We start from the raw sequence: 16,707 nt of genomic DNA, 5'->3' as shown, positions 1-16,707 counted from the left end.
TATACACTATTTTAAATCAAACATACTAATTTTAAATTAATATGATTTTTTTGTTACTAATTAATCTAATTCATATATAATAACATTAATTTTAATATTTTTATATCGTGGTCCGTGCATCACACGGGAAGGCATACTAGTTAAATAAATAATGCAAATTAATTAATTGATCTGGGATTTCAATTGAGAGAGAATTATACAAAGGGGAAATTAAAATTTACGTAGGAAAATTAAGATAATTAGTTAATGGCTGAGAGATGAAGAAAACAAAAAAAAATAAATTCTTGTATTAATAAATTTAATGAGTGAAAAAAGAAGAAATTAAATCAACAAGTCAATCCGTACAAACGATAATTGAAAAGGGCCAAGATGGCAGGAGCATAGCAGCAGCCACGGGTGATGAGGAAGCGCAAGAAGAGCTGCATGGTGAGGAGGCTATCGGAGCCGGCCTGGTGGCTCTTGCCGACGGCCCGCTCCACAAACAAAGTCTTGGCGATGGCGTCGAGGCCGCCGTGCAGCGCCATGGAGCGCGCAATGGGCTTCACATCATACACCTGCACCCCCAAATAGCGGCGCAGCAGCATCATGAAGTCGTGGAGATGGTCGGGCAGCGCGGCCCGCGTCAGGATCTTGATGAGGAAGCCGAAGTCGTAGAGGCCGTGGAACGTCACCCAGGCCCGACCCGAGCCGAGCCCGGATTCCAGGAAGTGGGCCGCGAAGGAGCGGGAGTTGATGCCCCTGCGCTTGTTGAGGTCGAAGTTGATGCCCTTGGAGCGGAGGAAGGCGACGGAGTAGGGGTTGTAGTCGTCGTAGTCGGAGTCGAAGTCGCGGAAGTTGAACTCCCAGACGCAGCAACGGGAGGAGGCGTCGGAGAGGGTGAGGCCGAGTTGGATGATGTTGAGCGCGTCCACATTTTTCTTCATCAAGGCGTACTGTTGGGCGGGGGAGAGGGTAGAGAAGCGGTGCTTCGGGATGTCCAGGCTGAACACGGTGCCCGGAAATTCAGTATCCATGGATGCCAACCTTAAATTCTTGGAGCAATGTTTGATCAAACCAAATTCCGCTTCAAGATTGCTCTGCCACACTTTGCGTATTACTACCGCCATTTTCTTTCTCTCTAATTTTTTGTTTTGTTTTGGGATGCTAATGCGTAGTGCTTATATATATAGATACCTAATACCAAGTCCTTTCCTTGCGTGGATTAGGAAACTTTATTATATACATACTTCAACTCCTCTACCAAAAGGATACTATCCTTATTATTATCAAAATATAATTACCAAAAGGATACTATCCTTATTATTATCTTAAATTGAGATTTATTAAAAAAGTGAAAAAGAAAAAAGATCCCTTGAAAGCACAAAGACGCAGACTAAGGCACAAAACTTTAAAAGCGAAGGAAAACAACTCAAAAAGGAAACTCAGGATAATTATCCATATCATTCGACCAACGCCTATGGACGACATTATTCATTGCAATCATACTAGGCCTATTGGTGACGTCAACCACAAATTCCCTCGGCTTGTGACCCCTTTCTTCCGCATTCCTGAGACGACTTTTAATACAACCTTCCGGAATTGCATGTACAGGTTCTCGTCCCTTTACCGAGCTCTTTGGACGACCACGTCCGCGCTTCTGCTCCGAGAGCAATTGCATCCCCTGATTAACCTGCTCCTCTAACCTAATTATACGACTCGCCATGTCATCCGGAGTAGGATTGGATTGCTTATCAAAATCAACGCCCTTAATCGGAGAATTAACCCGCTGGCTCGCTGAAACTTCTGCCCCAACTACCAATTGCTGCTCTACCACATCTCCACTATTCGTTCCAGGATCCAACTCCAAAGTTCCCTCTACACTCGAGCCCTCCTTATCACTAGCCTTGTCCGTGTGAGGCGACCCATCAATTTCTCCCCCATTTAAAGCCTCTGCTTCATAAATGGAGTCCGCAATGATAGTCTCATCCACTTCCTCTTCCTCATCCTCCTCAAGCGCTTGATATCGGTTAGCATCCCCCGCCAGAGGGAGATCATTTTCCTTAACCGGCACTGTAGCCGCTTCTAGAAGATCAGGACCTGAAAGAGGTTTAACAATATCAACTTTGGGCTGCCATGCAGGAGTCAGACCCTCTCCCTTATCAAGATTCTTCACCACCACAGCAGGAGGCTCAGTGATCTTTTGATTGCTCATGGCCCTATCAGCTCTCCGGCATTTATCCGTTGAATGACCTGTAAGTTTACAACGCGAGCAAAAAAGGGGCATAGATTCAAAACCAAACTCAATGTAGAATGATCTATCGCCGTCATCAATGTACATCGAGTTGAGAATAGGCAAAGCCATGTCAAGTTCCACCAAAACCCGCGCAAAATGTCCCACATGACCAGTAGCGGAGGCGTTATCAATTCGCAGCGGATGACCAAGCACACGACCTATACCAGCAATAATCACCGGAGTCCATAACTCCACAGGGAGATAATATATCCGAACCCAGACCTGAGCCAGAGACGACACTTCCTTATACGGATCGAAATACCTAGTCCATTCACGGAAACGTACGTGGCCGATTGACAGTTGGAGAAAAGAACTCCCCTTAGCTTTCTTTTTCGCTTCCATCATCAAAAATTTAACAACGAAGAATCCCTTAGCCATGGGCACCAGTTGACAGTCGGCGCACTGCCATATGGTTCGAAGTTCATGAGAGAGGTCGGCGAACGAGCGTGGCTTGTCCCCTTTACGTTGGATAAGCCTACCGATTAGTGCAAATTGAAACTCTTCCCACTTTTTTTGATATTCCGATTTGGGCACTGAGAGGGTGACAACCTCTCCTTCACGCTGTAGTGGAAGAGCTCGAAGGCCATGTGCAGTAACATTCGGTGCCTTGGGTTGAACTTTAGCAGCGAACGAAACAGCCGGGGCAGATCCCGACACTATCTGCGCCGCTGAAGCAACTCCTGGCAGCGGCTGAATCGAACCAGGGAAGTCCTGGTTAGGAGTCAATTGCTCACCAATTTGACTCGGTGAGAAGCCCGACGAGCGCTGCCCAGCAGCCACCGCGCCGGAAGAAAATCCTGGCGCTATCTGCGCCGCTGAAGCAACACCAGAAGGCAGCGGCTGAATCGAACCAGAGAAGCCATGGTTATGAGTCGATTGCTCATCAATTGGACTCGGTGAGAAGCCCGACGAGCGCTGCCCAGCAGCCACTGCGCCGGAAGAGAGGGGCGGGTGCCGAGACAGAACATTGGCAGGGGATTTCGATCGAAACCCGTCAAAATTAGTAGAAACCGGGGGAAGGTTGAGGCCCCCCTTATCTCGATTGACAGCCGGCGAACTCGAGTCCATCACCGGCAACGATCGGAAACTTAGGATTTAGGGCGGCTAGGGTTAGTGGCTTGGGGAGAGAGCATACCTGCGGCTAGGGTTAAAACATCGGGGACGGAAAAGGCCCACTATCCTTATTATTATCAAAATATAAAACTCTGCTTATTATACTTAATTCATTTATAATTTATTACTTATTTGTGTGTTAAAACTTAAAAGAACATAACATACGCGTGAAATTTGTAAACTTAACTTGTGCCATTTTTTTCAGTAAAGTTTAGAGTTTTGAATTAGACGGTGGGTTTGAGTTCCCACTTAATCTATATTCATATAAGTTAATACACATATAAAAAAATTATTATATCACATGGATTAAATTGCATTATAGTTTTATTTAAAAAATATTTAAATACGATGATCACTTCATAATATTTCTATTATCTTCTTTGAGGTCGGACAATGTTAGGTTAATTGATGATGAAGATAAAACATCTACAGTAAGGCACTTGAGTATAAATCATTCTTCTAATCTAAAATATATCAGTGGTGAAGCGTCTAATTACAAATTTCCAAAATTCATAAATTATAGAGAAAATAATAACCTCGTGTCGAGAAATGAAGAAAATTCATCTGAATTCACAATGTAAATGTGTGAATTTTGAAAATTAAAATTTTTGCTCAGTATGAGATTCAAATCTAGTACCTTAAATTTATCAAACAAAGTGATGAATTAACTGTAGATCATGATGATCTAAAGATTGAAAATGGTTCATGTTACATTGTACAACAGTTGTATTTGCATTTTTACTTTTCTCATCTTCCTATATTATATAAAAACTAAATTGTTGAAATAATATATAAATATGAAGATAAAAAATATAAGAATCCAAGTATAAACTGTTGTAAAATGCAACAAGAATTATATTATTGTGAATTTATAAAATTTGGTTCACTTCTAAAAAAAATTGGTTATGATTTCTTACAAAAGTTTGGTTCCACTAACAATCCTCCGAGGGATTGAATTTTTTGAAAAATAAATTTGATTATTTATTAATAACAAATATCATATTAAAATAAATATATCACACGACTAAACTAAATATATAAAAAGTATTATAAATAAATGTAGAATAAAAAATATATATAAAAATGAATTATTGCTACAGATGTTGACCAACGAAAGGATTGCTAATTAGAAATATAAGGATTTTAGGATACCATATAAGGATTTAGAATTAGTGTACTCTCTTAGTACTAGTTTGGTTCAAGTAGAAGAATAGAAATGGAATGAAATCAAATAAAGGGGAGAAATCATAATAATAACTACTCCATTATTTTTATTAACTGTTTGGTTTAATAACGGAAAGGAATCAGCAGTAAAAGATTCTCTTTCTTTTGTTTCTTCTCTATTTTGAGGGGTAACAAATTGAGTGATTTGGTTACGATTAAGTAAGGGTAATTTTTAACTCACTAGCAGAAAGAACGTAAGTCGTACGTGTAATTAATGTTATTTTAATTGATAATCTATAATTTTAAAAAAAATCTATTAATTCATTACTTTTATCAGATAATTTATTGGAAGGATATATTTATTTATAAGCTTTATCAATAGCAAATGTTAATAGAGATAAATCTCTAAACCCTACATGCCGCCTCCTCTAGGGTTTGTGACTGCTGCCGTTGTTTGCTGCCGGAGTTGCTGCCGCTGGGGCTCTGCTGATTCATGGCAACCTGTTCTTCCCTCATGATTTTTCTCGCAACTTTCCTCCTCTCCCAAATGGTCCCATGATGAAGACGTCGTCTTCTTCTCTCCAACAACATTCTGTTGCGACAACTGCGAAAGTCAACAACTCGAAAGAGACGATGCTGGATTTGGGGAAATGTATCTTCACTGAACAGAGAGATAACCTAATACAGGCCAATAAACCGCCGCACAATACTGAAACTCAAAACCCTAACCATGCTGGATTCATGTGATTAATTTGTTAATATCTATTTGCCTTCCAGTTTATGATTCATAATTCCTGGTGCTTGATTTCTTGTGGATTATCTTGCCAATAATTTGCATGTGTAGCTATTCGATTTGAGACCTGACGGAGATAACTGTTTAGCGGATTCAGGAATGTATGATATGATTTTAACCTTGAGACATGACGGAGATAGGTGGATCTAGGGAGCCATTCTTAGGAGCTATTGAGAGTTAGTAGATTATCTTGAGACCTGACGGAGATAGATAATTTATTAATCTATGATCTTTGCTGCTCTGATGAGAGTAATTGATTAAATGTGTGATCTCTCATCATAACTGGATTAAACTGGTAAATAGGATTAATAGGTTGATTGTGTAAATTTAGTTAACGACTTTACTACCCTAGGATTAGTTGCTTTATCATTTGATTTATTTACCTAAACTTTATTTGTTATTGTTTGCAATTTAGTTTTGATTAAATCTTCTTCCTATATCGATTGCCTGGATACTGTGATGGTTTAGATTAGTAGTACTTAGAGTCATTTCATTTATCAGTCCTTGACGATACGATATTCGGTTGCTATTTATTACTACAATTGCACTGTGTTAGTTGCAGTTTTAATTGCTAATAAATTAGTGATTAGTGTTTTCCCCTGTTATCAACATCAGATTACTCGTATTCTTGGGTTCCTGATCAGAAAGCTGCCTATGGTTTATCTAGGAGCCCCACTTTTTGTGGGACGTCCTAGATCGATACATCTTATTGCGATCAAGGATCGCATCATGAATAAATTTGCTCGCTGGAAAGGTTACAGCTCTCCATGGCTGGGAGAATTTGTCTGGTGAAGTCTGTCATTCAAAGTTCTGTAGTACACACTATGATGGTCTATATGTGGCCTAAGTAGCTTATTGCTGCGCTGGATACTGCCTATCGGAACTTCATCTGGTCTGGTGATATTACTAAGCGCCCTTCTTGCTCGGTGAGTTGGGATCGGGCCTGTGGAATCAAAGAGGAAGGTGGGTACTGGGTATCCGTTCCTTTGCCATGATGAATGAAGCATTTCTGATGAAACTTGCATGGAAAATTATTACGGGTCGCCAATTCAGTTACAACATGATGAAGAGTAGATACTTGGATGATTTCGGTCGCCCGTGCTCGATGATTTATGCTTAATTGTTCTAATTTTAGGGGTTTGCATGTGCATATTTTGTTGGATTTGTATACTGAAAGCAAGAACTTTATGCTTGTATACAATGATTCCTGTTTTCACTATTCTTATCTCCTATCTGATTGTGTTCATGATTGCATATGCATGTTCTTTATCTCTGTATAAGTAGATTATATGGTGTGTTGTAGATCACATAAGACCATATAATTGGAATAACCTTAAGAGATATAATATGATCACAGCCGAAATAACTCTAGGACAAGTTATTGGTTTAGGCTGCAGTATAGATGGAAGTAGTTTGTCTTGGCTACTTGTCTATACTGGTACGTCATTACGTATTGATAGGACCACAGTTTGAGATGTATTCTTCTATCTGACTTAAGTGAAGAATAAAGATCTCGGTGACTTATAAATCTTAATACTAATAAGTATTCAGATATATATATTAATTCGTATATCACTTTGACTTACTATGGGTGAAAGTTATATACTAACTTGAGTACTCTGTATCTTGGGTGATAGCGGTTAATATATGATGTTTGATTATCTGTATTAGTACCCGTATCCGGTATAGGATAATGACATCCCCTTAAGGAGCTCAATAAGGTTTATTACGCTAAACCCTGCAGGTTGATTAAGTTCAGGCGTAATAATAAAGTTTGAGTGGTACTGCTTAAGGAATTATTAAGAGATTAATTAATTTAAGCTGGCAGAGCTCTAATTAATTAATGGATGTCGGATATTTTAAATACGAAGATTTAATAAGTCTAAATACAAGCCCCGACTCATCACCGGCAATAAAGGGGTAAGTCAGTATTGGTTCTCTAGTGGAATGAACTGATATTTATAAATTAATTATGGTCTGGGCTGACCATAGATAAATTAATTTATTTGAGGTCCATCTTTATTCCTTGTATCTGGTCCCTGGGCTGGCCCAATGTCTCCTAGCCCAAGAAGATAGATTTTCGGCCCTCACATAGTGATTGGCGCCTCCTCCTCTTTTCTGTATTATTAAATACAGCTGTCAGCTCTCAGGAAAATACACTGATAATATTAGGGTTTTTTGAGAGCAGAGGGAGGCGCAGAAACGTGTGTGGCCATTCTGTCTTGGGAATTTCCATAGCTCGTTGTCCATCCAACGTTGGGAATTGAGCGGGATACAGTCGAGAAGATCAGAGCTGGAGTCAGATTCTTTCGACGCGATCATCAACAGTTTGTGCATCCGATTCTCAAGTAAGTTTTCCTAACATCTATGTGCAGCTGTTAAATTCATAGGAGCATGTTAGGAATTAATCGTTGTATGATGAATTAATAATAATCCAAGAAACGATCATCGGACAATCGAGTATTAATTCAATTTAATATTCCTTCAATTGGTATCAGAGCCCAGGATTAATTTCTTGGCTCTATTATTAATTTATGTACGATTAATAATGTGCGTTTGTTTAACTGCTGTTGTTCTTCGTGATTCGTTGATTCGTGGGATACGTCGTTTGACGTTGTAATCGTTTTTCACCACGAGAAAATCCGTGGTTAGATTAGAATTTCAATTGTATTTGTTTTTCCGTTGTAAATCTGTAAAACTGAGGAACGAAATGAGGATGACGACGAATCAACGACGAGGAAGGTGTAAGGAGGTTGGCACGGGCACGGTGTGGCACGGGCAGCCGGCGCCGAGGGCCGCGCGCGCACGGGTGCTTCGGCACCGTGCGCTGCGTGCGCCTGGTCAGGCAGCCGCGCTGCTGCGTGCTGCAGTCACCGAGGCGAGGCGAGGCGAGGCTGGGCTGGGGCGAGCGGGGGCGGTGCGCGCCTAGGGCTGCGCGTGTGCGCTTCGCGCGCTGCGTGCCCGGAGGGCGTCGCGCGGCCGCTGCTGTCTGCGCGCCGAGGCGCCGGAGTCTGCTGCTGATGGTGCGGGTCAGGGCGAGGAGGAGGCGAGCGATGGGGGCAGCGCGCGCCTGGGGCAGTACCTGCGCGCTGTGCGCGCGGCGTGCCCGGCAGGCGACGCACTGCCGCTGTCGCTGCTGCTGTCCAGTCCACGCCGGAGCCCGCTGCTACTGCTGCTGCGTTCATGCTGGAGGAGCTGCTGCCAGCGCCGGGGCGCCGCGTGCTGCCGGGCGGCGCTGTGCGGCGGCTGTGATGGAAGGTGGCGGCGGCGGCTAGGGTTTCTCAAACCCTAGCTGCGTTTCAAACCCTAGGGGGCCCAAACCCTAGCTTGACGGGCCCATGTGTTCGGGCCGAGTTTTTTATTCTGTTTTGGGCCTGTTCTTTTTCTATTTTATTTTGTAATAGAATAGATGTTGGGTTTCCACGAATGGGTCACGAAGAATTTTAATTCTTTTATTACTGTTTTTTGCATGTCGTGGTTGTTAATCCCTTATGCTCTTTACCTGCTTTTGCACGTCTTTGCTTGTTAATATTTGTTTTTTAATTGCGCTTAGACGAGCATGATAGTAGGTTTACCGTTTTCTTAAGCATGTTTTAGAATTCTGCGAGCATGTTTTACATGTTGCGTTCTAGAAAGCATGTTTAGGATTATGTGCTTGAGCATGTACAAACCTTTTGAAAGAAAAAGACTAAGATGTTTAATAATTTTTATAGTAATTAAAAATTATTTTAGACCTCCACATGCGGTCTCTAGACAAAGTGATTAGCAATATGAGTAAACGTCCACCCCACGTGGCTTACTTCATATTTGTTTCTCATAAGTTTGTCAGAAGAGGTTTCTATAAAAATATTTAAAACCATTAAAGTAGTGGGAGTTATGCAGTAAACGTCCACCCCACGTGGCTTACTTGTATAATTTTCACAAGTACTTTGGAGAATGGTATTAAATAAGATAACCAAGAAAATTAAATTGAAAGCGGTATGCTCCGAGTGAGTATGCTAATTTCGAGAATTTAATTTTCAAGGTTAAAATGTGGTCATTGCTTAGATATCATATCGAGTACAATGTACAACTCCCAAAGGAGTCCCTTCTTGATGATGATATGGTCTAGTTAAGGTGCCAACTATTAATTTCTTTTGTCAAAAGGTTAAGTTGACATGGATAGAAATTAAATGACTAGGTAAATAGTCTGGTTGAGGAGTTCGTGTGTAAACGTCCACCCCACGTGGCTTGCACATGGAATTCTTTGAGCCGTTGGAGGTTTCATTAATATTGTTTTATCAAAAGGTTACAATATTATTGTTACGAATTATGTGCTTCATGTTCTTACATGTTTATTTGTTTACTTTCAGATATGTCTATGTCTCCGATAATTAACATTCTAGCAAACAATCCTCTCATCGGTCCTAATTACACCGAATGGAAACGCCATATTATGTACATACTTGACGCTGATGAGCACAGTTTTGTGCTTACCACTCCACGTCCCGCGGCCTTAACTGATGAGTCGACTGATGCGGAACGTGAGGCGCATAAAAGGTGGCACAAGTCGAATAATATGGCCAAGTGCTATATTATGATGACTATGTCGCAAAATTTGCAACTCCAGCATCAGGTCATGGATGACGCAGCGACCATCATGTTAAACCTCAACGAGGTTTATGGGGAGTCCGAGAGGTCTGCTCGCTTTAACTTGATGAGAGAAATCTTATCTTGTAGGATGAGCGAGGGCAGTCCTGTGCACGATCATGTCATGCACATGACAAATTTGTTTGACAGGCTTGATCTGCTAGGAGGGGGTATCGAAGGCGAAGCCAAGGTCGATATCATTCTCAATACTCTCCCCAAAACTTTTGAGCACTTCCGTCTCAATGTCGTTATGAGCAAAGTCAAGTACACTCTTAATGAGTTCTTGAATGCTCTAGTTGCGACAGAGGGAGTGATGGGCCGTGGGAAAGAGGTCCTTGTTGCTGCCAAGGGATCTGCTTCTTCGTCGAAAGGCGGGAAAAAGAAGTGGAAAGGTCCAAAGGGCAAGCATGATCATGAGGCTAGTGGGAGCGGTAAAGCCAAAGGAGATGGCCCTACCGGCGGCGTGAAAAAGCCAATGGCCAGGGGAAAGTGCTTCAAGTGCGGCAAGATTGGGCATTGGAAGAAAGATTGTCCAGTGCTCAAGGCAAAGGGACAAGGTACGTCACAAGTTTTAGTAACTGAAACATGTTTAGCTTCGTTTTCTACTCATTCATGGGTAGTGGATACGGGGGCAACTGACCATGTTTGTTACACCTTGCAGGGCTTCACGCCGACAAGGGAGCTAGCAAGTGATGAGATCACCATCTCCATGGGCAACGCGTCGAAGGTCGCAGCTGTTGCAATTGGAGATTTATCTTTATGTTTTGATGATGACATTTTAGTTTTGAGAGATGTTTTATATGTGCCGGAGTTTCGGCGGAACATAATTTCTGTTTCAAAATTGTTTTTGAATGGATATACTGTTACTTTTGATAGGGGTGTCTCTATCATGAGAGATAACAAGACTATTTGTTCTGGAATTTTGAACAACTCTCTCTATACTATTACATGTCCAATTAACAACTCTGTCCATGTTGCATCTACATCACAAATCCTACCAAATCCGAATAAGAGGAAGTATTATTCTCATGAACAATATACACATACTTGGCACCTAAGATTAGGCCACATCAATCTAAATAGGATCCAAAGGCTCGTTTCAAATGGAATCTTGAAAGACTTTTAAGCTGTTCCATTTAGAACCTGCGAATCCTGTATAGAGGGAAAGATGACGGCAAGGCCTTTTAAGGCAAAGGGGAATAGGGCCTCGCATGTGTTGGAATTGATTCACTCTGACTTGTGTGGACCGATGTCCACTAGAGCTCGTGGAGGGTATGAGTACTTCGTCACTTTCATTGACGATTACTCAAGGTATGGGTATATTTACCTACTTCAACGCAAGTCTGAATGCTTTGAGAAATTCAAAGAATTCAAGGCGGAAGTGGAGAAGAATAAGGGTAAATCTATCAAGTCATTGCGGTCTGATCGCGGTGGCGAATACCTCGGGAACGAGTTCAAGCAATACTTGTCAGATTCTGGGATTACATCCCAATTGACTGCACCGGGTACTCCCCAACAGAATGGTGTAGCAGAGAGAAGAAACAGGACTCTTATGGAAATGGTACGATCTATGATGAGCTATGCATCATTGCCTATTTCGTTTTGGGGATATGCCTTGGAAACAGCGGTTTATTTGCTGAATCGGGTACCGTCCAAATCGGTTCCTAAAACTCCTATTGAGTTATGGTCAGGGCGTAAGCCCAGCTTGAATCATATAAAGATATGGGGTTGTCCTGCATACGTGCTAGACAAGGAAGCGAGGAAATTGGAGCCTAGATGCGAACTAATGCTGTTTATAGGATACCCTAAGGAAACGAAAGGTGGTTATTTTTATAATCCAAAGGATCAGAAAGTGGTTGTTAGCACCAACGCACGATTCTTGGAACACGATTATCTAGATAATCACAAGTCTAAGTCCGAGATTGTCCTTCAAGAAATCGAAGGCAATGGACAGGCGATTCCATTACCCCAGCCAAGTGTGCAAGTGAATGCACCACAAGACACTGCACGAACCATTGTCACAGCTGTACCACCACCGCTTCGTCGTAGTGGGAGGGTTGTAGTTCAACCCGATCGATTTATGTTCTTGGGAGAATCTTCGGATCTTCTTCCTGTTGATGAACAAAAGGATGTCGACCCTGATAACTATAGACAAGCGATGAAAGATCAAGATGCAGATTCTTGGTTTCTGAAATAGAATCCATGGGTGCTATGGATGTATACGAGAAGACCGAACTACCAGATGGCTTTTTAGCTATAGGTAGTAGGTGGGTATACAAGAGAAAAAGAGATTCGGATGGCGAAGTCGCAGCTTTTAAAGCTAGACTGGTGGCGAAAGGTTATACCCAGGAACAGAGTATAGATTATGATGAGACCTTTTCGCCGGTTGCCATGCTCAAGTCTATCCGAATACTCCTTGCCATAGCAGCCCACATGAACCTTGAGATTTGGCAAATGGATGTCAAGACCGCTTTCCTAAATGGTTTCCTTGAAGAAGGAAGGGACATCTATATGCAGCAACCTGAAGGGTTTGTGAAGAAGGGAGAAGAGCATCTTGTGTGGAAGCTTAAGAAGTCCATTTATGGACTTAAGCAAGCTTCGAGGTCATGGAACAAACGTTTTGACGAGGTCATTAAATCCTATGGATTTACTCGTTGTGAGAACGAAAGTTGCATGTACCGTTTAGATGCCAATGGTGACGTGGTTTTCCTTGCACTTTATGTAGATGATATCCTCCTCATTGGCAACAATGTTGAGCTATTATCAGACATAAAGAAGTGGTTATCCGAACAGTTTCAAATGAAAGACTTAGGAGATGCAGCGTACATCCTGGGGATCAAGGTCGTTCGTGATCGCCAGAAAAGGATGTTGAGCTTATCTCAAGCGTCTTACATTGATACTGTGATTGCTCGTTTTAGCATGCAAAATGCCAAGAAAGGCTTGCTACCTTTTAGACATGGCATTCCTCTGTCTAAGGACATGTGTCCTAAGATGCCTAGTGAGGTTGAGAAGATGAGGAAGATACCCTATGCTTCCGCCGTAGGTAGCCTCATGTATGCGATGCTCTGCACGAGACCTGATATTTGCTATGTCGTTGGCATGGTTGCAAGATATCAGTCGAACCCTGGACCAGGACACTGGACTGCGGTAAAGCATATTCTCAAGTACCTGAAGAGGACTCGAGATTATAGGCTAGTTTACCAGTCAGACAGTCTATTTCCTTTGGGTTACACCGATTCGAATTTCCAGGCTGACCGGGATGAGAAGAGATCTACCTCTGGTTATGTGTTTACCTTGGGCGGTGGAGCCGTATCGTGGTGGAGTGCAAAGCAGAAGTGCATTGCAGACTCCACCATGGAAGCCGAGTATGTAGCTGCTTTGGAAGCTGCTAAGGAGGCTGTATGGTTCCGGAACTACCTCTTGGATCTAGGAGTGGTCCCTAATTTGCCTAAGAGTATCATAATTTATTGTGATAACTCGGGTGCAGTGGCAAATTCTAAGGAACCCAGGAGCCACAAGGCGTCAAAACACATAGAGAGAAAGTACCACATCATACGAGAAATCGTAAACAGATGAGATGTGCTAGTAGAAAAGATTGATACATTGGAGAACCTAGCTGATCCTTTCACGAAAAGCTTACCGCAAAAGACCTATGAGAAGCATGCTCGAGGGATGGGATTACGGTTGATGCCACCCACTTAGAGAAAAACTTTCAGTATAAGTGGGAGAGATGAAGTGAAGTTTTTGTAATAGCTAGTATTTAGACACATTGTATACTAAAAGTTTTGCTTTAGTATAAGTGGGAGATTGTTGGATTTGTATACTGAAAGCAAGAACTTTATGCTTGTATACAATGATTCCTGTTTTCACTATTCTTATCTCCTATCTGATTGTGTTCATGATTGCATATGCATGTCCTTTATCTCTGTATAAGTAGATTATATGGTGTGTTGTAGATCACAGAAGACCATATAATTGGAATAACCTTAAGAGATATAATATGATCACAGCCGAAATAACTCTAGGACAAGTTATTGGTTTAGGCTGCAGTATAGATGGAAGTAGTTTGTCTTGGCTACTTGTCTATACTGGTACGTCATTACGTATTGATAGGACCACAGTTTGAGATGTATTCTTCTATCTGACTTAAGTGAAGAATAAAGATCTCGGTGACTTATAAATCTTAATACTAATAAGTATTCAGATATATATATTAATTCGTATATCACTTTGACTTACTATGGGTGAAAGTTATATACTAACTTGAGTACTCTGTATCTTGGGTGATAGCGGTTAATATATGATGTTTGATTATCTGTATTAGTACCCGTATCCGGTATAGGATAATGACATCCCCTTAAGGAGCTCAATAAGGTTTATTACGCTAAACCCTGCAGGTTGATTAAGTTCAGGCGTAATAATAAAGTTTGAGTGGTACTGCTTAAGGAATTATTAAGAGATTAATTAATTTAAGCTGTCAGAGCTCTAATTAATTAATGGATGTCGGATATTTTAAATACGGAGATTTAATAAGTCTAAATACAAGCCCCGACTCATCACCGGCAATAAAGGGGTAAGTCAGTATTGGTTCTCTAGTGGAATGAACTGATATTTATAAATTAATTATGGTCTGGGCTGACCATAGATAAATTAATTTATTTGAGGTCCATCTTTATTCCTTGTATCTGGTCCCTGGGCTGGCCCAATGTCTCCTAGCCCAAGAAGATAGATTTTCGGCCCTCACATAGTGATTGGCGCCTCCTCCTCTTTTCTGTATTATTAAATACAGCTGTCAGCTCTCAGGAAAATACACTGATAATATTAGGGTTTTTTGAGAGCAGAGGGAGGCGCAGAAACGTGTGTGGCCATTCTGTCTTGGGAATTTCCATAGTGGGAATTGAGCGGGATACAGTCGAGAAGATCAGAGCTGGAGTCAGATTCTTTCGACGCGATCATCAACAGTTTGTGCATCCGATTCTCAAGTAAGTTTTCCTAACATCTATGTGCAGCTGTTAAATTCATAGGAGCATGTTAGGAATTAATCGTTGTATGATGAATTAATAATAATCCAAGAAACGATCATCGGGCAATCGAGTATTAATTCAATTTAATATTCCTTCATATTTTAAGTTAAATCTTCTGGAATTTGGTGCGTTTTATGGTCTATTTTATGCTTTGCAGGAGATTTAAGTTTTCGAGATGAAGAGTGCAAATTTTGGAGTGTTTGGGCTAAGAATCGTGTTTTTGTGCATACTCTGGCATGTAAGAGAAGCAAAACCCCGCTTGCTCCAGCGCCAGAGGAATCGAAGCGAGCGAGGAAGCGCCAGAGGAATCGAAGTGAGCGAGGAAGCGCCGAGGAAGCGCCAGAGGAATCGAAGCGAGCGAGGAAGCGCCAGAGGAATCGAAGCAAGCGAGGAAGCGCCAGAGGAATCGAAGAGAGCGAGGAAGCGCCAGAGGAATCGAAGCGAGTGAGGAAGCATCAGAGGAATCGAAGCGAGCGCGGAAACGCCAGAGAAATCACTTTGCTGCTGGAATCATAAGTGCAGAGGAATCAAATGACAGAGAAATCACCATTTCTCTGGAGTCAGAGAAATCACCGTTTCTCTGGAGTCAGCGAAATCAAGAAGCCAGTGTAGCCAAGTAATCACCAGAGGAGTCAAGAGTCAGAGCAGAGGGGATAGAAGTCCATTACAGCGGAATCGAGAAGCCAGAGAAATCACCATTCCTCTGGCGAAAGCCAGAGCGGAAGCCATTCCGCTGGCGAACCATTCCGCTGGCAATAGCCAGAGCGGAAGCCATTCCGCTGGCAAGAGCCGCGATTTCCGCTAGGGTGGAGATGACTTGTAGAGCGTGTCACAGCTGGACTTACCTTCTTTTGCACGATTCTATTGCCTTTAGAGTTCTACTTTGCATGGCAACTTCCATGGTGATCCAGAAGGATTTGAAGTCTATAAATAGGGCCATACTTTTCATTGTAAAAAATCAATCCCTTGCCCTAGTTTTAGACGCCATCTTTGAGATCTGTTGGCATCCGAAGCTTAGGAATTTAATTGCTTTCATAGTTTCGAGTTTTTATTGTTCTAAGTTAGATTTCAATTTAGTTTTTACTTTAGTTTCTTGGATTGTGATTGAGTGACACAATTACACGATCAAGACGTTTACGGTATTTCGTATTTCAATTCAATTTATTTCATTTAATCATGTTTACGTTTTTAGTTTATGTTCATGCTTTCTTTTTAATTATGCAATTTAAATTATGCACTTTAGTTTCACGCCTAGATTAGTTGGTTTTTAAATTACAAGTATTTAATTTCTTAAGTTAGGTTTAATTTGAGTTGTTTAAATTCTTGCCTAGGATTTAATAGTTTAATTCGTCTAGTTAATTTTAAGTTCGGTTTTTAATTAAGTTTTTCATTCTAAGTTTTAGTTTAATAATCGATCTCTTTATTGCTTTCTTTTATTGCTTTTTCCTACGATACTACTAAAAGCCCTTAAAGACTTTCCTTGAGAGATGACACTGGGTCAACTTACCATCACTAGAATGTCCTTGTCCTATTGCAAGTCAAACTAGAGGTGTTCTAGGTTGAGTCAAATTTTGGCGCCATTGCCGGGGATCGAACCCGGGTCACCCGCGTGACAGGAGGGAATACTTACCACTATACTACTCATCTGCCCATAATCGGATGTCATGCACTGACCCTCTCCTCTGGAATTCTCCTTAGCATTCGCACCAGGG

The 16,707-nt window shown here is 41.6% G+C and overlaps 1 protein-coding gene across 1 annotated transcript; it reads right to left on the bottom strand.

Annotated features, from left to right (window-relative positions):
• Positions 1-256: 256 nt before the first annotated feature.
• Positions 257-1,106, bottom strand: LOC131018567 (probable CCR4-associated factor 1 homolog 11). Its single transcript, XM_057947281.1, has one exon. The coding sequence runs from the start codon at positions 1,104-1,106 to the stop codon at positions 327-329; it is 780 nt and encodes a 259-aa protein (XP_057803264.1). The 3' UTR covers positions 257-326.
• Positions 1,107-16,707: the final 15,601 nt, after the last annotated feature.

Source organism: Salvia miltiorrhiza, chromosome 3 (assembly GCF_028751815.1).
Source record: "Salvia miltiorrhiza cultivar Shanhuang (shh) chromosome 3, IMPLAD_Smil_shh, whole genome shotgun sequence".
NCBI lineage: Eukaryota > Viridiplantae > Streptophyta > Magnoliopsida > Lamiales > Lamiaceae > Salvia > Salvia miltiorrhiza.
The sequence above is the reverse complement of the archived record's forward strand: the minus strand, read 5'-3'. Positions and strand labels throughout refer to the sequence as shown.

What these genes read in the sequence shown, in the direction of transcription:
- LOC131018567 (XM_057947281.1), bottom strand. Translation starts at nt 1,106, where the DNA reads ATGGCGGTAGTAATACGCAAAGTGTGGCAGAGCAATCTTGAAGCGGAA.